This window comes from Rhipicephalus microplus, unplaced genomic scaffold (assembly GCF_043290135.1).
Source record: "Rhipicephalus microplus isolate Deutch F79 unplaced genomic scaffold, USDA_Rmic scaffold_34, whole genome shotgun sequence".
Classification (NCBI taxonomy): domain Eukaryota; kingdom Metazoa; phylum Arthropoda; class Arachnida; order Ixodida; family Ixodidae; genus Rhipicephalus; species Rhipicephalus microplus.
In genome coordinates, this window is record NW_027464607.1 from 1,246,349 (window position 1) to 1,271,528 (window position 25,180).

General features: G+C 45.1%; 3 protein-coding genes across 16 annotated transcripts in view; 1 reads left to right on the plus strand and 2 right to left on the minus strand.

Annotated features, from left to right (window-relative positions):
- Positions 1–25,180, plus strand: part of LOC119162985 (tRNA (34-2'-O)-methyltransferase regulator WDR6) — a 996,048-nt gene that overhangs the window by 967,384 nt on the left and 3,484 nt on the right. For 7 of the 12 annotated variants that reach the window (XM_075884507.1, XM_075884512.1, XM_075884508.1 and 4 more), the window contains one exon: positions 5,434–5,599. The exons of the other annotated variants lie outside the window; for them this stretch is intronic. In XM_075884507.1, the coding sequence (XP_075740622.1) occupies positions 5,434–5,599 (166 nt within the window). Of the gene's footprint in view, positions 1–5,433; positions 5,600–25,180 lie in introns of those variants that run through there. 12 annotated transcript variants of the gene reach the window in all.
- Positions 1–25,180, minus strand: part of LOC119162986 (uncharacterized) — a 130,884-nt gene that overhangs the window by 77,279 nt on the left and 28,425 nt on the right. For all 3 annotated transcript variants that reach the window (XM_075884517.1, XM_037414874.2, XM_075884518.1), the window contains exon 2: positions 17,153–17,452. In XM_075884517.1, coding sequence (XP_075740632.1) covers positions 17,153–17,345 — 193 coding nt within the window. In that variant the 5' untranslated portion in view covers positions 17,346–17,452. The remainder of the gene's footprint in view (positions 1–17,152; positions 17,453–25,180) is intronic.
- LOC142786867 (uncharacterized) lies at positions 13,287–17,143 on the minus strand (the record flags this gene model as incomplete). The annotated part of the gene is made up of 1 exon (XM_075884564.1): positions 13,287–17,143. A coding segment is annotated over one exon (807 nt), but the record flags the coding sequence as incomplete, so codon positions are not given.

Consider the following 25,180-nt stretch of genomic DNA (forward strand, 5'->3'; position numbering starts at 1 on the left):
TAGGCTAGGAGGTCATCTTTATCTTTGTATAATTTCTTTGTCACCTAGATAAGCCTCTTCTCTGCAATTGTGTTGTTGTCGCCCAATGTTGCGTTTTCCTTCCATATGGTAGCTGCACTTGGTGTCTTCCTGCTTTGAACTGCATTGTTTGTCGGACGTATGCTAGCACATGGTCATCACTCATCTTTATTGCAAGTTTCTCCTTAATTTTCATGTTTTCCAAGTCCCAGAATCGCTGCAGTTTGTCGATAATCGTGTCCCAATTGGCACTGACCTTCGGTACCATAACCGTCGATGATTTCATTAGCACACAATAAAGTCCTACAGGACCTTGGACTGTTCATCCCAACATCATTTCTATTGCCATTACTTTGGATGAATCTCCAAAGTAATGGCAGCCGGTCTGCGATTACTTTGGATGAGCATTGCAGTCGTTAGGAGTGGGAATAAGTAGTTTTGCCACAGTGATACGCCACAGTTCTCAGACCAGCTGGTTACAGGGTAGCCAGCCCGTCTGAGAACTGGCTAACCTCCCTGTCCTTCCTCTTTCAATCCTCTTCCTCCTCCTTGGATGAATCTCGCGAATGCGACCAGTGACTACGGTCCAATAATAATCTGCTCCAATTAATATCGAAATTTCCATATTTTTTCTTTCTTTGTCCGTCTTCTCACTATCATCAGCCAAACAAATTCCCATCGATCTTGCTCTTTCGTGTATTGTCAACGGTGGTGATGGTAGCACGTCGCAGGATATAACTTCTATCTCCAGCGCCTCAATCGTGACTCGCCCCGATGTAGGAACCTTCCTCACGCTGACCTCGATGGCTTTCATGTCTAGTTCCATCTCTCCTTCTCCAAATGATCCTACGGTAATCCTTTCGGATCTTTTTACCTTGCACGCTAGTTTTCTTGACAGTCTTTTGAGGATGAATGTCCTCTGGCTCCCATTGTCCAGCAGAATTCGTGTGTAGCACCTGCTGTCTTCTCCCTCTGTCCACAGAAAGGCTGTCTGCAGCAGTATGCACTTGTGTTCACCAGACTGCTTTGCGTGAATGTTGCAGGACTTGCTGGTGTCTAAGCGGTCAGGTTGCGCGCATATACGTACATGCTCAACATCATCACCGCTTTGCTGCTGTGCCGACTTTCCTGCAGGCGAACGTGATCAACACATGAATATCGCGTGTCTTCCCTTGCATGTTTTGCAGCGTACGTTAGCACAACATATCTTCACCGTGTGGCGAGGTCTGGTGCATCTGAAGCACTTTCGCTTCCGTTGCAAGGCTTCTTTCTTCTGTTTCTTAGTAATGTTTCTTCTTTCTTCTGTTTCTTGTTTAATGCTTCTTCTGCAATCTTCCTTGTGATGTCCAGTCATATCAGTGAAGATGCTTATTTTCATCGAGGAGCTTTGAAGCGCAGATGTTCTAGTCCGCCTCATACTGTGTGGTGACTGGGTAACGTCGTATTTTTCCTCTTGAGTTTCTTGTCTGCTGCGTATATATATATATAACTTTAAAAACTCCATAATTTTCTCCAAACTGCTCGTGCTGTCTCTTGACGCTGAATCCAATTCCATAGTTACTGGTCTGTTGTCATCTTTCTCTTTCTCCTTCATTTTCATCTCAATCCTCATATCCACCTGTAGCGCAGATTTTACAACAGGTGCTATCACTGTGGTGTAACTACCCATTTCCACTCCTAACGACTGTTATGCTCATGTGTTCATTTGCAAATTTTGGAAGAGTTTCTTCAACCCATCTACATCTTTAGGACTCTTCACTGCTTCCACGTTTACTAGCTCTTTTATGTTGGTCTCTCTTAAACTATCTTGTCGTCCAAAGGTTTCTTTCAGAAGAGCTACTGCATGCTCGTAATTCTTATCAGAAAACTGCAAACCTTCTATGAGAGACGCAGCCTCCCCACTCAGAGACCCTAGTAGGTAATTAAATTTTTTATTCTTCGGCATGTTCAATCTTTTATGCACAGGTTTCTCGAACTGATGCCAAAACTTTGGCCATGCTGTCTTTCTCCCATCAAACTTGATCATCTCAAGACGTGGCAACTTGACAAGCTCTTGTGTCTCCGAGATTTGGTTAGTACCTTGCACTGACTTCGCCTGTTCTGTGAATATTCTTGTAGTCAGTTGCATCATTTGTTCTAACTCGTGTAATTGCTTCTCTATTTTGTCATTGTGGCGACGATTTTCATCTCATACTGCAAAACTCTTTCAAATTTTGCCTTCGCATCTTCTTTGATGAGTGATTCGATTTGTTCGTTAACTTGTCTTAGCGTCTGTAATGCATTCTTCATCTGGTTTAGAAGCGTCAGAAGTTGCGCTTGATTGGCATCTCATCAACTTTGCTCGTAAGCTTTGTCACATTTGCTCGAAGCATCTTCCGCTTCTTTGATAGGAGCTCTTTATTCATGCTTAAAACGTGTTGAAAGAGCTCTTGCCTGTGTATGCACGTCGCCAACAGTCGTCGGTCGTGGTCCGTCCCTTGACGGTTCGTCGTTGAGCCAGACATCGCCGTTTTGTTCTTTAACCCGTTTTTGCGAATGGGGTTGAAGTCTTTGCATTGGTCCTCAGATATCCTGGTCACGGGATCATGCTTCAGAGGGACCAGAGAGACCGTATAACCGATACATCTTCAGTTTAATGTTGACAGAATGAGATGAAAAAATATACTGAGCGTGTCCCTGCTCACTTCTTCTTCCTCGTCCCCGAGCTCCATCTTCAATCTGTTTTCTACATCTTCCCACTGACCAGATTCAACCAAAGCAACTTTCGAGCGAGTAAAACAGTTGAATCGGCTTTTTGACCAGTTTCCCTTCAGGTGTACGAAGCATGCATGTTCTCACTAGTTTAATCTGTTTTCTACATAGCCGAAATAAATCAAGAGCAGCGTTTCAATCGAATGTGCTTCTTGCCACAGGGTGCTGCCACATGCTGGCGCTGCTGTCCGAAATTTTATAACATTGCATAGTCACACTCGCGCATAGAAACGGCAACACGAAAAAGCTACCGTGTTTTTTCAAGCACGCTCTAGCTCATAATGTGTGCTGACATATCGCATTTCTTTACTGCCATTCCTCCCTGTAGTTTTCAGTGGAGTTTGTTGAGACCGAGGAGAAAAAAAAGCAAGTGGTTGAAGTGCGAAATAAACCCCTCAACTTGCTTTGAAATATTTGTGGCGGTGGATTTGCAAGGCATCAAATTTTGACAAATGGGTCAATTAATGATTACTCAAAGAAGCATTTCATTGTTTCTTTCAAGGATCTCATCCAGTATGGATTATGGCACTAATGTAGTGGCTCATCATTAAAGGCAAAGCACTATGTGGGAGAGCCAGCTGGGGGTGGCTTGTGTTGTGAAAGGGAGAAACTGCAGCACCAAGCGAGGCTTTCAACTCCACGTCGTTTCAAAAGCTTATTGTATCGGCATGCTCATTTCACAGTAGTGCACTGATTATGAAGTTCTATGTCTTAGAATGTTTACTGGCCCTATAGCTAAAAATTTAGAAATTATGTTAGTATTGCTCTGTGGTGAGAAGTTTTGTTTGTATTGTTTCAAGTTATGTTTTTACTGCTATCTGATAAGTTTTGGATACTAGTATCTTGAAATATCTAAATGTGTTCTATGATTGTCAGCATAAACTGTGTTGCTAACTGGCACCTGCAACTCCATTTGTACATAGAATAAGGCGTTAATTTTGGCTGAAACCTGCTTTGCATAGTTAAAGCTCAGTTTGTCAATTATGCACCATCACGAAGCATTGTACATTTTATCATACGCACCTAAAAGCCACCAGTTGCACTTTTTGAGTGATCGTAATATTTCACCCAATTGTAGCCAAGTGTTCAATAGAAAACACTGCTACACTATAATATACATGCAGAAATGACAAATCATATATATGTGGGCAGTGTGTTAAAAAAAGTAACTACTGTTAAAATGACAGTAATGCATTTTATGAAGATCAGATAAATGAACACAAGACTGAAAACTTATAGACACATATATGCCGTGTAAATCACCAATCAAACTTATTCAAAAGCTGGTAGCACTGGTGTATCAGTCTGATATGAGACTATTAATACTGGTAAAAAACTGTATCAGACTGATATGAATGTCTATGAGCACTGATAAGACTTTGTATCAGTCTAATACAAGACTGGTACAACTTATAGGAAACTGCATCTGACTGATTCAGACCTCTATCAGAATTTGTGCTAGGGTTATTGTCTTCTGGGGCGGCCAACTTGTTGTACTTGGCACACCGTTCGAACTGATCCAGCCAGTCTTGGGTATCTTCATAAGTTTCACTATAAAAGCAGTCAGGAATCATAGGATTCTGCAGTGCCAAGTGTGATGGAGCTGCAGTGGCTATGGTCGTTCGAGGACGAATGTTTTAACCTTCCTGCAGGGGATTACGCTCGGGCGCCAGGCCTAGTAGACGTCGACTGAAACGGGGTACTGGTGTTTCAATGTGTAGTGGCGATTCTGGGCTCGATGGTCGGCTAAGCAAAAGAGTGCCAAGCATGAAGCTTACCCAGCACTTCCACCAGTGTGACGATGCCAGAACGAGGATTAAAGAGAGGACGACCAACTAAGAGACTTTATTAGACTCTGCAAAAAGGCAGCCACTTCTTCTTCGTCCTTGTCCTGACCAAATGTTCTCGTGCTGCCTCGTTGTCCTTGCCACTGGCGCATTCGCGTGGCAATATATATATATATATATATATTAAATAAATATTTTATTGTTTTGTTTTATTGTTTTGTTTCCTATACTGCACTATTCTCGAAGTTTATAACTTTTTTTTACGGTAGCCGGAAGAAACTCTGATCATCTATTTCATCTATATATATATATATATATATATATATATAACTTAGGCAGGCACCACTCGCAGGCCATGCACGAGATAATTGAAGTCTATCACGTAAGCTTGACGGTAAATGTGTAAGTTGCCCATCAGTTACACTGTTGCAAAAAGAGATTGCGTATTTCGATCATTGTTAAGCTACATGTGTATTTGTCTCCAGCTCAAACAACAAGAGACAAGAGCTTTGCAGACATTGTATTGCAGTGGTTGTTAACTGCACCCTTCTATGCATGCCTGTTCTCTTATTTTTTCGCCTATATATGTACGCCACTCCTGTATTAAATCATTGTTGAAAGTCAGCGCTCCTTTCTCTCCTTGTTCTTTCACTTCCGTAGTTAGGCTGTAACTACTTCGAAGTTGTGTTGTTCGTATATTCAGTTATGTCCTACCAACTTGCCCAAGTTTCCACGCTTCATAACTTCCTTTCTAGTATAATGGGCTCTTTTTCTTGTTCTTTTGACTCTCCCAGTGTTTTAATAAGTCGTATTTCCCTGGCTGTTTGCAAAGCTAGGTCCTCTGCCTACTGCACTCATGTCAACATTTTGCCTGCAGAGGCTGCGTTTCTTCGTGCTGGCTTCACTTTCTCGGTTAGACACGATGATCGCATTTGCAAGATATTGCAGTCAGGATGGTTGCACCAGGCCTGCCTTTTGCTGCAAGAGCCTAGATCTGCAGCTGCAATGTTCAGAAAGGCCTTCTACTGCCAAGAAAAAACGGGGTGAGTTATCTGCCTTGGCTGACGGCACAACGAAATTTATGTGGCAACACGCACTTCGTAGCCTACGAGCTGTCCTTTCAAAAAAGCCAGCGTTGCCGAACACATGGTTGGAGAAATTGAACTTCCTGAGAAAGTGCATGATGTTTTGGGACTTGGACCAAAGTTTGCAGTTGAACATCAAAAAACGCCACAAGAGCTGCTCACCCTCATGTGACAAGTTACTAGACACACCCTGGACAGCGAGATAAACAAGTGTGTTTCTGATGGTGTAGACATTTTAGGCTACATCTCGATCGCATTTAAGCTACATGTGTATTTGTTTCCAGCTCAATCAACAAGAGACAAAAGTTTTGCTGACATTGTATCACAGTGGTTGTTAACTGCATCTTTCTATGCATGCCTATTCTCTTCTTTTTTCGCCTATACAGTCGAGCCCGCTTATAACAAACCTGAGCGTGACACGGCATCCGTTCGCTGTATCCCGAAGTTCATAGTAAATGAAACACATCTTTTTAAAAAAGTTGTGAGTGAAAACACAAACTGTTTTGCCTCAAAAAGTCCGTGATGCACGTGTTTCGAAGAGCAGAAGCGATAAGGGCGGTCTCTCAGGTTGGAGTCGACGACGCGCTGCCACAAATAGCCGCCGCAGTTTGGAAGCTTCAGGCTCGACATCGGGCCCGACGTCGACGAAGTCGGCCTCGCGAAAACAGTTTCGCGCTCATGTAGTCGTCACCGCCGCCCACGAAATATTCACCATCTCCACAGCTGAATACCGGGACGCCCTAAGCGGCAAGTTGGCTACCAGGTGGTCAACAGCTATGAGCAAGTGCTCTGCAACGCGGCACCTAACGCGCGGATTACGCTCAAGCCAAGCGGTCACACTTTCGACTATTTGTTGAGCGGCAGAAAAAAGCGTGTTAGTCCTCCCGTCAGCCGTCATGACCACACACCCACACCAAGAGCGAGCAAGACGCGCACACGCGGCACACATGCCAGAACGCTTGGAACAGGTCTGGGCCCATTTCCAGTCAGAAAACAAAACTAATTCGAGCCAGCGTGGCGGGCGTTGTGGAGCGGTGGAGACGGGCGAAGGGGTTGTGATCAAGAGAGGAGAGCAGACTTGCGAGAGAAGAGCAAGGAGTTGCGATAGAGAGAGAAGATGCGGTGGGAGGGCGACCTTGAAAGCCAAAACACACGGGAAGGAGGCAGGTTGGGTAGCTTGCTTGAAAGGTCCACGAAACTCGCACGTAAAAAAAAAAACTTGGAAAGAGTGCCAGCGTGCGCAGAAGTCAAAGCATTGCTGCCTGAATCGGTGCGTGCGGCGGTGTTCGAAGAATGGGCGTCCGGGGTCAAAAAATCTTTTTGTTGCGCCGGTGGGTTTGCGTGGCCTCACGAAACTTCGAATTTTCGTGATTCGTTTCGCGCAAATTAACAGCCATTTTCGGGCTTCCGTATGTGTGCGGAAGGCATGCTGAGCCAAGCGGGAAGTGAGCGAGAACAAGTCCTAAACACGAAACGAATCACAAATTATCAGAGCCGGTGTGGTAGCGTACGCGCGTGCACTAGACGCAGGCTATTGGATACAGTCGGTGGCCGACGATGTTGGCAAATGGTCTGGTCACTCCAGGCCAACGACGCCAATGACAGTACCAGCGATCAAAAACAGGGTAGATGGCCGACCGGTCTTCAAAAAATCCGTGGCAGTGTGCAAACACGGGCCTCGTCTGGCGATGCAGGGTGCTCAGAGTAGCGGGGGGACAAAGGACGGAGGAGTGCATAACAAAAAGCAGTCGGGGCATGGAGGAACGAAACGTCTTTCCTTATATATGGGCTCGACTGTATATGTATGCCACTCTGCTATCAAATCATTGTTGAAAGTCAGCGCTCTTTTTTTATCCTTGTTCTTTCGCTTTTGTAGTTATGCTGTAACTAATTCTAAGTTGCGCTGTTGCCGACCGGTCTTCAAAAAATCCGTGGCAGTGTGCAAACACGGGCCTCGTCTGGCGATGCAGGGTGCTCAGAGTAGCGGGGGGACAAAGGACGGAGGAGTGCATAACAAAAAGCAGTCGGGGCATGGAGGAACGAAACGTCTTTCCTTATATATGGGCTCGACTGTATATGTATGCCACTCTGCTATCAAATCATTGTTGAAAGTCAGCGCTCTTTTTTTATCCTTGTTCTTTCGCTTTTGTAGTTATGCTGTAACTAATTCTAAGTTGCGCTGTTCGTATATTCAGTCAAGAAATCAAAATGACAGATGATGTCACATTCGTCAAGGGTCAGCCTGTTTCATTAAGTGGTTATCCAAGCACGACTGAGCCTACACCCCATCTAGCAGAAGCCGATATACGCCAGCCCTGCCGCCTAGCATTTGAGCCCGTTCCTGACAAGAACCAGCTTATTCAGACTGCCAATGAAGGACATGCAGATAACAACAGAGTAGTGTTTTGCACGACATTCGTCATTGGTCAACCGGGCTTCGACAAGTTGGAGAGAGAAGCAGCGAGATGGAGATGCCGCTGGACAACCATGACAATCTTGACGAAGGGTACAGACATGTCCGACCTCGCTCGCATCCATCGTCCAGTCATTATGAACTGACTCGAAACTGACAACCGGAAGGTGTCAAAGTAGGCCATACTTACTATAGCAAATGGCATACAACAGGCACAACCAGGCGACCACTACAAAACAGTAAGCGCCGTCAACCACAGCCATTGTTATCAGCGGTGCTGCAAACCGGACTACAGGGCGTCTGAGAACTGCTATCACTACGTCATAGCCAGTGTCAGCTGCAAGAATTATGTTTTTTTTTATTTTATTATTTTTTGTTTATTGCATACTGCCAGCCACCTCTTGGTGGCCAAGGCAGGAGTGATACAAACTTTCATACTTGCAGCCACATATAACACTACACTTCACGGCGCAGAAATAAAATCACCACATAACAGGTTTGCGTGGAACATGGATACTCGGGTTACAGGAGCAACACAAGAGCGGTATCGAAAATACAATCCAAATTTTGTTCCTAACACGAAGTGTAAAAACATCATTAGAAGAATTGAAATCTGCACATACGACCAGACAGCTTTTACTACAAACAGGCAGTGGCAGCTGATAAGAATGCGTCGGGCGCTGCGATGCTGGTGACGTCATGAGGTAGTTCATTCCAGTCGGAAATTGTTCGTGGAAAGAATGAATATCGCCGAGAATTTGTTTTTGTAAGCGGCACCACTATGGTGTTATCATGCTTGTTCCGAGTTTTTCGCGATGTATTGCACTGCATGTAAGTGTTAAAGGCGAGTCCTGAGTGTCCGTTGACTATGTTATAAAGGAATTTTAAGCGATGTAGCTTTCTACGGGACTCCAATGTGGGAAGAGCGGATCTATTACGGAGTTCAGTGACTGAACAGTGTCTACTGTACGCATGGTAAATAAACCGAAGGGATTTATTTTGGACTCGTTCTAGTAAGTATATTTCTGTTTGTGTGTGAGGATCCCATACAACGTCAGCATATTCCAACAATGGGCGTACCAATGTAGTGTATGCGACTAGTTTTGTTTTGCTTGTGCAGTGCCTCATGCGATGCTTTAAGAACCACAATCGCCGCAGTGCTGCTGATGTTATGCCTTCGATATGAGTTTTCCAGCTCAAATTAGAAGTGATTGTCAGACCAAGGTATTTGTACTGGTTAACGGCTGTTATAGCAGTGTTGTTTAACATGTAAGTGAATTCCGAGGGGTTTTTTTTACGTGTTATGGTCATCTTGACGCACTTTGCTATGTTGAGGCTCATTTTCCAGGAGTTACACCATGCTGTAATAACCGATAAGTATTCATTTAGGGTGGCGTGATCTGTTCTTGATTGAATGGGCAGGTACGCAACGCAGTCATCCGCGAAAAAACGACACTGCACAGTAGATTCGGAGGACATGTCATTTAGATAAACTAAAAATAAAAGTGGTCCTAGAACAGAGCCCTGCGGTACCCCAGAATGCACGGGAGCGGAAGAAGAATTTTTATCTGCTATCCGAACGTGTTGGTGTCGGTGAGATAGATAACTATCAAGCCATCGAAGAATTCTTTCATTGGTTAGGATTCGGCGAATTTTAAACATCAAATGGGAATGGGAAACTCGGTCGAAAGCTTTTTCGAAGTCTAAAAAAATCGCATCAATTTGTCCGCCTTTGTCAAGTGTTTTTAGAAAGTCATCAGTAGTGTGAATTAACTGTGTGGTGGTTGAAAAGCCTTGCCGGAAACCATGTTGATTTGGGGAAAAAAAATGGTTACTCTCCAGAAATGAACTTAAGTGTTTGAAAAGGAAGTGTTCCATAACCTTGCCGGCTGTACATAACAACGAAATAGGGCGGTAGTTTTTCACGTCATATTTATCACCTCATTTATGAATGGGTACCAATTTACCCTTCTTCCAATCTACTGGAACTTCGCCTTGTAACAGGCTTTCCCTAAATATTAAGCCTAAGTATTTGGAACACCACTCGGCGTACCGATAAAGAAAAGCATTAGGTATTTCATCCGGCCCAGCCGATTTTTTTTTGTCAAGATGAAGTAGAGCTGACAAGATGCCTTCATCTGTTATAATCAAGTCTGGCAGTTCGAGATTGTTTGCGTGGAAATCAGGAAGGGTGTCACCCGTTCGCAAAAAAACAGAAGAGAAGTAGTCGTTAAATGCTGTCGCTATGCAGCTGGCATCAGTCACGTCCGCGTCCTTGGTTTTAATTTTTGTCACTTTCACTTTTTTGTCGGAGAGGTGCATCCAAAATTTTCTTGGATTGGTTGTGAGAAAGTTGTGCATTTTTACGTTGAAGAAATGAAATTTGGAGCTTTTAATCTTGTTGCACAGTTCGGCGCGGAGGCTCGTCAGAGCAGCACTACGTGGTTGTGTTTTTGAGCGTGACAGGCGTTTTATCTTGCGTTTTAGATGGAGTATTTCGCGCGTAATCTAAGGACTACGGCCGTGTATTTTTTTCACTTTCTCCGGAACGAACGAACTTATACATTTGTGAACGGTTGTCTTAAAGTGCAACCATAGCTAGTTAACGTCACAGCGATTATGAAGATGTTTGTTAGAAATTTTGTCATACTCCTCCTCTAGGAGGTCCAAACTTGGCAGCAGCGGCGGCAGTCTTGGAACGTCGCTTATACCTACCTTTCTACTGATCGCAGATACTATCGTCGACACGCACGTGAAGCTTGTCTTGGTGGCAACATCTTTCGCTCTTTTCCGGAAGGGCGGCGTCGGTCACAATCGTCTGTGACGTCACTTCAGGGAGCGACTGTGCCGCCAGGGCTCACAAGTATTTCAAGAGGATCATCGGCCGACGTCCTTCACTTGGCAGCAGCGGCGGCAGTCTTGGAACGTCGCTTATACCTACCTTTCTACTGATCGCAGATACTATCGTCGACACGCACGTGAAGCTTGTCTTGGTGGCAACATCTTTCGCTCTTTTCCGGAAGGGCGGCGTCGGTCACAATCGTCTGTGACGTCACTTCAGGGAGCGACTGTGCCGCCAGGGCTCACAAGTATTTCAAGAGGATCATCGGCCGACGTCCTTCACTTGGCAGCAGCGGCGGCAGTCTTGGAACGTCGCTTATACCTACCTTTCTACTGATCGCAGATACTATCGTCGACACGCACGTGAAGCTTGTCTTGGTGGCAACATCTTTCGCTCTTTTCCGGAAGGGCGGCGTCGGTCACAATCGTCTGTGACGTCACTTCAGGGAGCGACTGTGCCGCCAGGGCTCACAAGTATTTCAAGAGGATCATCGGCCGACGTCCTTCACTTGGCAGCAGCGGCGGCAGTCTTGGAACGTCGCTTATACCTACCTTTCTACTGATCGCAGGTCTGAAATTCTTTTGTATTTTTTTTTTTTTTTTTTTTTTTTTTTTTTTGTCGCTGCTGCTGCCATCCAAGTGTATTGTACTGTCTTTTGCCATGACCTTATCCCGCTCAGAGGTGTACAAACTTGTGAAGGATTTAAGACATGACCTGACTGAGATGCGTCAGTCGCTCGAGAGGGAGCTGCGGAAGGAGCATCGTGAGATCAAAACTTCCCTTGATTTCATGAATAATGCTTTTGAGGATATGGCAAACCAGCTGAAAAAAATTGAAACTGAAAATGCCGAATTGAAGGCAGCCAACAGCTCCCTCACGGATGAATGCGCGCTTCTAAGAAACAAAGTGACTGAGAATGAACTTAGGATCACTCAACTAGAACAGTACTCTAGAAATAGGAACATTGAGATTAAGGGTGTTCCCATGACACAAAACGAAAACCTGAAAAGCGTACTTGCAGCTATTGGAAATTCAGTAAATGAACCTGTTTCCGAAAGTGACATTGAGGCTTGCCACCGTGTACCAACACGGGACGCTTCACGACAAAATATTGTAGTGCAGTTTCATAGCCGCTCAAAACGAAATGCCTTGCTTGAAAAAACACGACAGAAACGTTTGACCACGGCCGACATCGGACACCAGGAACGCCATCCTATCTTCATAAACGAGCACCTGTGTCCCGCATTGAAAGTGCTTCTCGGAAAAACAATTTGCAAGAAAAATGACAAAAACTGGCGTTTCTGCTGGACGAAAGAGGGCAAAATCTTTGCAAGGAAAAATGAGTCGTCACGTGTCCTACGCGTCACGAAGCTCAGCGTTCTTGATAAGATAGAGTAAGTCGAGTACGTACATACCGTTTCCGATATGAAATATGGAAAACCGAGTTTTGTCGGTCTCGGAAATTTGCAGGTTGTCACAAAACAAATATTCATTTTCTGCACTGCATATTAACACACAGTCTGCTAGAAATAAAGAGGAAGAAATACAATGTTTGTTATCGCGCATGGATTTTCAGTTCGAGATCGTGATGTTTACCGAGACATGGTATCGCGATGCTACAGAAGTGATCAAAATTCCAGGATATACTTCTTTCTTCGTAAACCGCAGCTTTAAAAAAGGAGGCGGGGTCATGATGTTAGTGAAAAATGGCATGAATTGTGTTATTGTGGAAGAATTTTCAAGAGCCACTGCTGATTTTGAGGTTCTCACTGTCAAAAATGGTGCTAAAGTGTACAGCGTTATGTACCGTCCACCTCATGCGAGTGTGTCAAATTTCTTCACATTTTTAGATAGTTACCTTAGTTATTTTAATGATGATGCCAGCACTGTCATTCTAGGAGGTGACATAAACATAGACTGCTTGCAACAATCAACAAGTCATGATGAACTTTCTAGGATCTTGGACGCGAACAGTTATATTAATGCAATCAGTCTACCTACACGAATACAACCAACTTCTTCGACACTACTAGACGTCTTTATTACAAATATTTCACCCGAGCATCTTAGTTCTGGCGTCATCAGTTCTTCTGTGAGCGACCACCTACCCATTTATCTACTATCGGCGCAAACAAAACCCTCCACTGCGTCACGACACCCGTCCACTAAATCTTACAGACAGATAAACTCTTTCACGCTGAATAACTTTCGCTCTCATTTGCGTGTAACAGATTGGGGCAAAGTATTAGAAGTTGATGAACCCGAGACAGCGTACAATGAGTTCATAAATGTTTTTAAGGCAGCGTATGAACAATGTTTTCCACGTAAATTAGCGAAACGAGCTCGGAAAGCCCGTAAGCCATGGGTCACCGGGGAACACCTCAAGAGCATGAAAGAAAAAGACAAACTGTATCAGATCTTTATGAAAACAAGAGCTTTAACAGATTTACACGCTTTTAAGCGCTTCAGGAACCAACTGAACAAACAGCTCCGAGAAGCGAAACAAATTTACTTAAGCAATCTTTTCACCCCAGAAGTCCTTAAAAAGCCACACCTTATGTGGAAACGATTGAACACTGTGCTACACGGTGACCCCCAAGAACAATCCACTTTATCAATTAATAGTAACGGCGAAGAATTAACGAATGCACGCTTGGCGAATTCCTTCAACGACTTTTTCACATCACTTGTGAATAGTAAGCACGATCCGAATTGCATTCAATATTTAACAGCACCGATACAGAAAAGCGCATTCTTGTGTCCGACTACTGTGCATGAAATTATAACATCTGTTTTGTCACTAAAAAACAGTATGTGTACGGATGTTCATGACTTCCAAATCAGACCTATAAAATTTGTAATCGATATTATCGCACCAATTCTGGAACATGTTATTAACCTCATGTTTTCTGTTGGCACATTTCCCAAACAACTACAGATGTCAAAGGTAACTGTAATATTCAAGGGTGGTGACATCAATAATTTCTCCAATTACAGGCCAATTTCAATTATTCCAGTCTTTTCTAAATGCATTGAGAAATTGATATATAAACGCATGTCCAGTTTTTCAACGAAGCATAGCATTATTACGCCTTGCCAGTTTGGCTTCCGGAAGGGATGCTCCACTGAGATGGCTCTATTACGCCAAAAGGAGCTTATCTTACAATCTTTCGAAGATCATCTCTGTACACTAGGCATATTCATTGACTACTCAAAAGCATTTGACTCAATTAACCACGATTCCTTGTTTGAGAAACTGCAGCATTATGGCTTTAGAGGCACTTTCTTAAAACTTATAATTTCTTACTTTAAACATCGCCACCAGCAAGTCACTATTAATGGTTTTGTATCCGAATTCAAACCAATTAAGGCTGGTGTACCTCAGGGTAGCATTTTGGGCCCATTGCTCTTTAATTTATATGTGAATGATATAGTAAATATTTGTGCTAATACTAAATTTATCATTTACGCAGATGATACAAGTGTTTTTATTACAGGACGTGACCCTTCAAACCTCATTGAAAAAGGCAACGTCGTCCTAAATAAAATTCACACTTGGAGTATCGCCAACTCTTTGAACCTAAACGCGGCTAAAACGAAAGCTGTTATATTTCGGCCTCAAAACAAAACACTGGGCATCACAAACAGTCTAAAGTTAGGTACATCAACTATAGAATTATCACGCGTTGCTAAAAGCCTGGGAGTCATTTTTGAAGAGCATATGACGTGGACAGATCAAGTGAATGCCACCTTAAATAAACTTTCAAAAACTGTAGGTATATTGTCAAAGTTTCGTTACGTCCTGCCTCAAAACATAAAATTGTTAATTTATAAATCACTATTTTTGTCTAACTTATCTTATTGTCACTTAGTCTGGGGCACGACCACCAAAACCAACGTTCAGAAATTACACAAACTTCAAAAGAAAGCCATTCGTAACATCGTTAGTGCCGCATACGATGCCCACACGGAACCGATTTTCAAGGCTCTGCACTTATTCCCAGTACATGAGCTATATCACACAATTTTAAACAATCGCTATAAGTCGGCTATAAAAAATAACGACACATTTTTCACAGAATTGTCGGCGCTAACTCGCGCTGAACATGTGCGAATTTTGAGGACTCGTGAAGTCTGGAGATTACCAAGACCACGAACCAATTACGCAACACAGATGTTGAAATATCAGCTACCGCTACTACTTAACATATCCGAAAAACATAAGTAACACTTCCGCGTACTCAATTCGCATGTGTATGATGATAAAATGTACCTGTGAATCTCTCTCTCCCCCTTCATTTTGAACGAGTGCATCTCTGTATACTGTACCAGTGCCTTTTCTCGTATACCAGTGCCTTTTCTCTGTATACTGTACCAGTGCCTTTTCTCTTTATTGTGTACATTTTTCAGTTCCACTAGCTCGCTTATGTTGTTGCAATGAAGATAACTGTTATGTGCCCGTTTTTGCCTTTGTACGTCACGATTGTACGCCACTCTGTACGCCACGTTTGCCAAGCCCGGGGGTACGGACCCTGTCAAGCCTCATCTATGGCTTTTTGTCCGTACCCACCAAGCTCCACTGAATGTCTTTGAAGCTGAAATAAATCATGATTGATTGATTGATTGATTGAAAAAAAAAAATACTTTCGTCCGAAGCAGTATTAAAATTGAGGAATCTAGCTACTTGGGTAGCCGAGGGAGTACACAACATGTTGGTTTTAAATATTACTAGTTCGTGGTCCGATATACCTGGTACAAATTCAATTGTGTTGTTAAACTTGCAAATAGACTCAGAAACAAAAATAAGATCCAGAATCGAACTCGTGCCTGCAGTGACACGCGTAGGAGTCTTTACAAGTTGCGTCATGCTACAGGAAAACGCTATATCAAGTAGCAATTCGGAGTGCTGGCAGGGTGTTTTAACGCAAAAGTGATCCCAGTTTATTTTTGGCAGATTTAAATCACCTCTTACAAGAATGTGGGTATAACGTTTGCTTTGTTCGAGCAAAAAATCTTGCAAAGCTTCGAGTACCGCTATATCGGAATTGGGCGGCCTGTAGACAGCGCCAATGAGCATGCTCAAATTTTTATGCCGAAGAACTATCCAAGTCATTTCGACGCACGTCCCGTGCGACAAAACCTTAAAATCCATGCCCTTTTTCAGCACTATCGCTACACCGCCCTCCTTTGCACCTCGGTCGTGACGAACGATTTCATGAGAGCTGGGAATTACTGCCGAGTCGGGAATGTCATTTGGAAGCCATGTTTCAGTAAGGATTGTGACGTCGGGATCATAAGCAATGAGGATGCTTTCTAGATCGACCGATTTGTTGACGACACTTTGAGCATTCATGTTTATTACAGAAAATGTTGACGGGACCGCGTGAGAAAGTGGAGCCGGTAGCGTTCGTTGATGCTCCAGATTGCTGCTGTGTTGCTGTCACTGCACAGCTACCGGAACCCTTGAGTTCAGTGAGTCATCCCACCGATAAAGCTTGCCGTTAATTTTGATCTTGTCAAAGGTCAAAGCAACTTTTGCTCCACTACTCCGTTCTTCTCGTGCGCTCGCCCATAGCTTTTTTCGTATTTGTTGAACTCGAGGCAAAAAATCCTCCGAAATGCTGAACTCTGTGCCTTTTAGATTATCGCAGTTCTTTAGAATTCTAGTTTTGTCTCTTCCGTCAACTAGCTTCAGAATGACTGGTCGGCACTTGTTTGCCACTGGCTTGCCAATCCTGTGAATGCGCTCGATGGCGACATTTGGCACCTGAATTATGTCTTCCAAGATGCCCTTTGCCACTTGTTCACCAAGAGGCTGATCAGCATCGTTCTCTTCTGTCACGCCGAAAATAAGCAAGTTATTTCGTCGACTGCGGTTTTCAAGGTCGTCGATTTTTTTTGTCAGCCCGTCTACTTGTTTTTGTAGGTCATCTACCTTGGTTGTGTTGGAAGCGACAGTTTGAGAAAGGTCGTCCAGTTTTTTTTCGATACTGGTCAGCGTATCAACCGTTTTACTTAATTGTTGGGTGACTGCGCTCGAACTGTCTTTCAGCTCGCGAATATCATTGATAATCGTTTTCAGCATTGCTTCTGTTGTGGGGCCCGGATTAGGCTCAACATCACCACACGACGACAATAAGTCAACCAGGCATTCATAAACGGCACAGTACGCAAGAAGCAATGACCGTGGGTACGGCAGAAGCACAAGGCAAACATTGTCGTCTCGATAACATGAAAGATTGCGATCGTCTCTCACCTGTACGGAAAACAGGAACGGATTCCTGAGCAACATATTCGCAGAGCTTCCGCCGTGCCCACTGGTGAAGATGGCCCGGTCCAAGCGATTTATACTCTCTTCCATCGCTGACGTAATCGACGTCGTGCTGAGCTGCGCAGCTGGTTGGGGTAGCCAAGAGTGCATGCCCAGGAGTTCGTCGCTGAAGCAGCATTTTGAAGAATCCATGTTCCAGCTGCCACGGTGCCAATCTTCGTTGTTGTCCGGGAGAGCGCTGCACTCCGCCTGCCCGTGACTGGTGGATGAAGCGAAGACCACGGCCTGTACGAAAAACAGGAACGGATTTTTGAGCAACATATTCGCAGAGCTTCCGGCGTGCCCACTTCACTGCAGTTTCACTCGTATCTTTGACAAAGATACGAGTGAAACTGCAGGGTCGCTGAGCCTGGCCATTTCGAAATAGCCAGTGCCGTCTACTAGACATAATAAGGCAGATTAACGAGCCGCGTGGCCGTGACCGACCATAGTGATGCAGCCAGCATCGCCCGACAGAAACATTGTCAACAGTTTGGCCAACAATGCTTGCAGTCATGCGGAACGTGATAAAGTTATGTTAGTAGTTGTGCCGTGCCCAAGAACCTGTTTAAGTATTGCATATGAGTGCTATTGTGCATGCAAAATGTTACTCTGTGGTGATGTTGAGACAAACCCAGGACCCACGAACGCTGATTTATTACACAGTATTCTTCAGGGCCAAGCAGATATGAAGGCTGAAATACAGCTATTAAAATCGATGAACGAACAAATAATGTGCGACATGGACTTGCGATTTCGAGCAATTGAAGCCAAACTACAGGAATTTAAAGATAAATCACCGGAAGTTGCAGCTCTTGAATCCACTGCAGCTTCCTTTAAAACTGTGCTGTCATGGCAGAGCTCCAAGTTAACTGATCTCGAAGACCGAAGCCGTCGGGCAAACCTTATCATTTATGGTGTTCTCGAAAACACAAATGAAAATGACACCTGTCTTCGAACTGCTGTTGTAACCGATATATTCGAGAAAACATTGGGAGTGAAGTGCAAGTCCATAGCCCGCATTCACCGTCTTGGCCGCCAAGGTAGTCGTAGGCCTGTCATAGCTTACTTTCAAGATTATCTGGAGAAACAAGAAGTCTTAAAGAACTCAAATGAATTGAAGGGCTCCAATATTTATGTGCAAAATGATTATAGCCAGTGCACGCTGCGCAAGCGCCGCCTGCTTTGGGAAAGTGCAAAAGCTGAACGCGACAGCAGGAAACGGTTTACTCTTATTCACGACAAGATCAAAATTGATGGCAAACTATTTGGCTGGGATGAAGCCAAAAATGTGCGTGTAGCTCTTAATCCGCAAGCTACAGGTTCTGATTGACCTGCTCAACAGTGTGTGTCCAAAAGTTTGAGAGTGCTTAACGTAAACGCGCAAAGCCTGTCAAATAAAGTTGACAAGCTCGAGTACCTTCTACTCACCTACGACCCTCACATTACAATAATCACAGAAACCTGGCTGCACGAAGGTATAAATGATTCAGTACTAATTCCTCCGAGATATCAAATCTTCAGACGTGACCGGCCAACAAGAGGTGGTGGTGTAGCAATAGTTCTCAAAGATTGTATTAGTGCTCGGCCCCTTCAACAAATTCATGAGCACGAAAGTTTATTCCTTAAGGTAAGCTGCTGGGGCCATTACTTCACTGTATGTGCCATCTACAGACCACCCTCTTTAACACACGAATATCTGTCTAGACTATATGACCACATGTGCACGTTTAAAAATGATCGTCTGATTCTTGCAGGTGATTTTAACTTGCCCAATGTTGACTGGCGCGTTCCATGCTCTGGCTCTGATGTAACGATGTTAAACCCTCTCGCTGACATTGCCTTGATGTGCGATCTTGTGCAGATTGTTAATGAGTGCACCAGAGAGGCTGGAAACACCCGTTCTACACTCGACCTAGTCTTTTTAAATTCCGATGTATGCAAATACACGGTCTATATTGAAGATGGCATTTCCGACCATAAAGCAGTATTTTTATCCTTCGGTATTGGTGAAAACAAAGCACACCGATCAGAGACCAGACATGTCATTAAGGATTACTCGAAGGCGGATGACCAGGCCATTTTGGATTATCTGTGGTTTTTATGTGATAATCTTTCTGATGATGTGTCGATCGCCTGGAACGAAATAAAAACTGCGATACATTACTGCACTGATAAGTTTGTGCCAAGCAAACGGGTTAGGAAAAACCGAAATAACCCATGGATTACTAGAGATATACATTTGCACCGCAAGCTAAAATGAGCTAGAAAAAAGAAAAAAATACCCTGCAGACTTATCTTGTTGAAGGCCCAGCTTGCAACTCGGCTAAGCGAAGCTAAGACAAGATACTTCAACCACTCGCTTCCTAACTTTTTGAAAACTAACCCGGATAGATTCTGGCGGTACTTGAGCGATGCGCACAAAACACCGACCGAGATATCAGTAAATGGCTGTATTGTTAACGATCCAGTCAAAATTGCAAACCAATTCAATCAGTATTTTCACTCAGTATTCACTCAGGGAGATCATGCTGACACAAACATTTTTTCTCTGTCTACTATACCTGCCGATTTCATAACTGTCGAAGGTGTCCTTTCACTGTTACTGAATGTTAAGACTAAATCTTCCGATGGTCCCGACAGCATACCTAATGCATTTTTGCAACGTTACGCCGAACCTATTGCGCATGTCTTCACCCATATTTTTCGTCTTTCGTTTCATAATTCAATTCTTCCCGATGATTGGCGTACGGCACGTGTTATTCCCGTGTTTAAAAAAGGTGATCACCTAAATGTTGAAAACTATCGGCCAATATCATTAACTTCCGGTCCTTGTAAACTTCTTGAGCATATCATCACGCATTACATAATGTCATTTCTTGAAGAAAACAGTATTCTGACTCCTTTCCAGCATGGTTTTAGGAAGGGCCTCTCGACTACAACTCAACTTGTCACCACAATTCACGACTTCGCAATGGCACTTGATAAGGGTGACCAAATAGACGCCATCTTCTTAGATTTTAGAAAAGCTTTCGATTGTGTTTGCCATAGTAAATTACTCACCAAACTTTCAAACATTGGCCTACCCATTACTGTAATTAATTGGATCCGCTCCTACCTTACCAGCCGCAAACAGTTTGTCCAGGTCGAGGGCTGCTGCTCTGGGGTTCTACCTGTAACCTCGGGAGTTCCACAAGGCAGTGTCCTTGGCCCTGTCTTGTTTCTCATCTTTATCAATGACATCGTTTCATCTGTTGACACCTCCGCCATTAGCCTAAAGCTTTTTGCAGATGACTGCATTCTTTACAAGCCAATTAAAAGTGAAAGGGACCAAGAGTGCTTGCAGAACAACCTAAATTCTCTCTCCGATTGGTGCCATACCTGGTCGATGGAGTTAAACATTAGTAAATCGGTCTATATGCGTATCTCAAATAAAATTACCCCTTTTGCATCATGCTACACCTTAAATAATAATTCGTTGATCGAAGTGAGCAATTTTAAATACTTGGGAGTCAATATTACCAATCGACTGTCGTGGAGTAACCACATTGACGACGCTTGTTCCTCCGCCTCTAGAAAGCTAGGGTTTCTTAGATACAAACTAAAGAACGCGCCAACTCAGATCAAACTTCTTGCATATAATACATTTATTCGACCCCGTCTAGAGTACGCATGCGTAGCCTGGGACCCGTATTTTAAAAAGGATGTTTATAAACTTGAAATGGTCCAGCGGATGGCAGTAAGATTCATCTATAATGCCTATCACAATCTTGATTCACCTTCGTCACTTATGGCTATCAACAACATTCCGCTCTTGAAACAGCGTAAAACTATCGCCAGACTCAAGTTTCTTTTCCTGCTTCGTAATCATCAGTTTAATATTGATCCCAGTAAATACATCTCTCCCTCTTCTTCCAGGAAAACCAGGCATGCTCACAATCATGATCTGACACCTTACTTTGCACGTACTAACCTTTTCAAACATTCCTTCTTTCCGAGAACCATTAGCGAATGGAATGCACTGCCTTCAAATGTTTTTCCTGAACGTGGCATTCCGGACTTTGAAAACTACATGCATCTTTTCTGTAATCAACACTGTTGATATTTCAATGCTAGATTACCTCTTCTTATTATTTCAACTGTGTAGCTTTACTTTTTTGTGCTTGAAACTGTTTCTAGAAGTTTGTTCGCTTTTTTTTCTAGATATGTATAACTAAGCATCCTATTTAGTATGACTTGTTTTTCAGTAGCCTTGTGTATTCTAACTTGCTGTATAACTTGTTCGTTTTTTTTCGCTATGCTCCCTTTTTGTGCCCCTCCTGCTTGGTCTACGGACTGCATTATGTAATAAATAAATAAATAAATAAATAAATAAATAAATAAATAAAATGTCCAAAAAAGACTCCGGCCCTCTGGCACACGGGCAGCATGAACGAAGCAGAGAAAGCCGAAGTGGAGAGTAAGAACAGCTGGCTCAGAGAACGGGTGTTGGCTCTTTTCTCGCCCATTACAATATACATACTGTGAAGAAGAAAGAGCGTCGTTGGCAAGCAACATCGCCACCGCTTTGGTACTGGGTGCTGGGCTTCGCTCGCTCGGCTCGTGCTGATCATCGCCGGCATCTGCTTGACCGTTGCTCTTGCACGATCGTGTTTCTTCGTAGGACCACCGTCGCAACAGTCGTCAATAAACCCTTTTTCAATTGGTGGAAGGTGCTGACATTCCCCGTCGCCTGAACCTGGGTGCTGCCATTCGCCGTCGCCTGAACCTGGAGCTGCGCAACCGAACGCTACCTCCCATCATGGCTACCAACAACGCGCAACCTGGCTCTTCCACTCCATCCCCCAGCCACCCCGGCGTTCTTCGTTTGCGAGAGCCCAAGGTCTTTAGCGGAGCTGATGAGACCGACGTGGAAGACTGGTTCGCTAACTATGAACTGGTGAGCGCAAACAACAAGTGGGATGACGCGGACAAATTGACTTACGTCATCTTTTACCTCACTGACGTGGCCGAAATGTGGTATAACAACCACAAAAACGACATCACGACGTGGTCCATCTTTAAAACCTTGTTTGCTGACGTTTTTGGCCGACCCGCAGTCCGCAAGTCCAGAGCCGAACAACGCTTGCGGACTCGTGCACAAAAGCCAACGGAATCTTTCACCAGCTACATTGAAGACATCATTGGACTTTGCAACCGACTGAACACCACCATGCCCGAGTCGGAGAAGATTCAACACATCCTCAAAGGGATAAATGACAGTGCATATCAGCTGCTCCTCGCCCGTAATCCTGCCACCGTTGCGGAACTTGTTACTTTGTGTCAAAGTTTCGACGAGTTGAACAAGCAGCGCGCCCTGACTCGGCCATTTTCCTCCCACGCCGACTCGCTCTCCAGTCTCACTTCCGTTCCCGACCACGCACCAACCCTGCAAGAGATTAAAGACTTCGTGCGTGAAGAAGTAGCTCGGCAACTGTCGTTGATTCCCTTCACGCAGCAGCCGCCGTCCTCTCGTCTGCCCTCACCACTCCGCGACGTTATTGCCGAAGAGGTAGCTCAGGCTGTTCCCGTCGCTGCCCACCAGCAGCCTGTGGCCGTGACTGTTCCCCATGCGCCGGCTATGCAGCCCGTGGCCGCGCCTCTTACTTATGCCCAGGTGGTACGCAGCAGACCCCGCCAGCAGCTTTTGCCACCCATGCCTGCAGTTGCTCCCCACTCTACCCCTCTTTCGACACCTTGGGCTGCACCGCGAGTCAGCAATTCCTGGCGCACTCCTGACAATCGACCGATCTGCTACGCCTGCGGTACACCAGGACACGTGGCAAGATATTGTCGCCGTCGCTTCCAACCACTCCACGACGCTACTCGGCCGTTACCGCATGACCCACAGCCCATGCACATACCTGCTCCCTATCCCTCACCGCAGTATGGATACACTAACTTTCCTGAGTCTCGGTCGCACCAACCTCAAACTCACTCTCCCCGCTCCCCATCTCCTCGCAGGCGATCACTGTCCCCAATGCGTCCTAGACCCGCTTCCTCCAACCGGGAAAACTGAACGCCGCAGTTCCAGAGGCAAGAACTGCGCCGTCGTCGAAATGCTCAAGTCCTCGCACTTCACCAGCTAACGTCGTCGCTATATCTGTCGATGGTGTTTCTACCTTTGCCCTCGTCGACACAGGTGCTGCCGTTTCTGTTATAGCCGCCCAGCTCTGCCGCTCCCTACGCAAAGTGACCACGCCGCTCTCTGGACTATCGCTTCGTACAGCCAGCGCACAACAAGTTCGACCTCTTGGCACCTGTACGGCCCGCATATTCATCCAAGGCTCTATGTACGTTGTCGAGTTCATCGTCCTTTCGGTGTGCTCGCATGACGTTATCCTCGGGTGGGACTTTCTGTCAAATCATCATGCCATCATCGACTGCGCACGCGCTGAAGTTCAATTTTCGCACCTGTGTGACGAACCTTTGCACGAAACCCTTGAGCGGTCGCCAAAACTTGTCGTGCGTGAGGACACTGAAATTCCGCCAGCCTCTCTTGCCGTTGTCCCGGTTTGCTGCGATGACTATAACGATGCTACAGTAATGTTTACACCTTCCGACATTTTCATGAGCCGCAGAGCCGTTTCCTTGCCTTTCGCTACACTCGACGTCACTGCGGGCCGAAGCAATATTTTCGTCCACAACCCCCTTTCTGCACCGCTTACGCTACTTGCCGGCGAATGTCTCGGTTGAGTGGAGTACCTCGATTCCTCTTTATTCCTTAACATGCCAGACGAATCGTGCAGTAGCGCCTCGACCGAACTTCATGCCCTTTCCCCACTGGAGTGCTCATCGAGTGACACCTTCTCGAGTTCCATCGCCGACACCTTAAGTGCCCATGAACGCGCCGAGCTTCTTAATCTTCTCCAGCACTTCGCGAATTCATTCGACGTTTCTCAGCCGCAATTGGGTCGGACTTCCGCAGTGCACCACTACATTGACACCGGTTCGCACCAGCCATTGCGTCAAAGACCGTACCGTGTCTCTGCTGCAGAACGTCACGTCATCAACGACCAGGTCGAAGAGATGCTACGCCGTCGCGTTATTCGACCATCGCACAGTCCTTGGGCATCTCCTGTCGTTCTAGTTCGAAAAAAAGATGGATCGATTCGATTTTGCGTCGACTACCGGCGATTAAACAAGGTGACGCGGAAAGACGTCTATCCATTACCGCGCATAGACGACGCCCTTGACAGCCTACAAGGAGCCGAATTCTTCTCCTCCTTAGACTTACGATCTGGATACTGGCAGGTTCCTATGGCAGAAGCTGATCGCCAGAAAACTGCGTTCATTACACCAGATGGCCTGTACGAATTTAACGTAATGCCATTTGGTCTTTGTAATGCTCCTGCCACGTTTGAACGGCTCATGGACAACACACTGCGTGGACTGAAGTGGTCTGTGTGTCTATGCTACCTCGACGACATTGTCGTTTTCTCTCCCGATTTTCCTACGCATCTGCTTCGGCTCCAACTGGTTCTGACGTGTTTAACCAACGCTGGGCTCCAACTGAACCTTAAAAAGTGCCGCTTCGCCGCGCGAGAGCTGTCCATCTTGGGACACATCGTCTCCAAACATGGTGTTCGACCCGACCCTGCAAAACTGCGAGCAGTCGCTGAGTTCCCGAAACCTACTACACTGAAAGAATTATGCAGTTTTGTCGGACTATGTTCGTACTTCCGGCGCTTTGTGCGAAATTTTGCATCGATCATGTCACCACTGACCAACCTCCTACGCGGTGATGCAGACCTTTCATCCTGGTCTTCTGACTGCGACGTCGCGTTTGCCACGCTCCGTAGTCTGCTAACATCTCCTCCAATTCTTCGGCATTTCGACCCAACAGCTGCAACGGAAGTTCACACAGACGCTAGTGGGGTTGGTCTAGGCGCCGTCCTCGCCCAACGCAAGCCGGGCTACTCCGAATACGTCGTC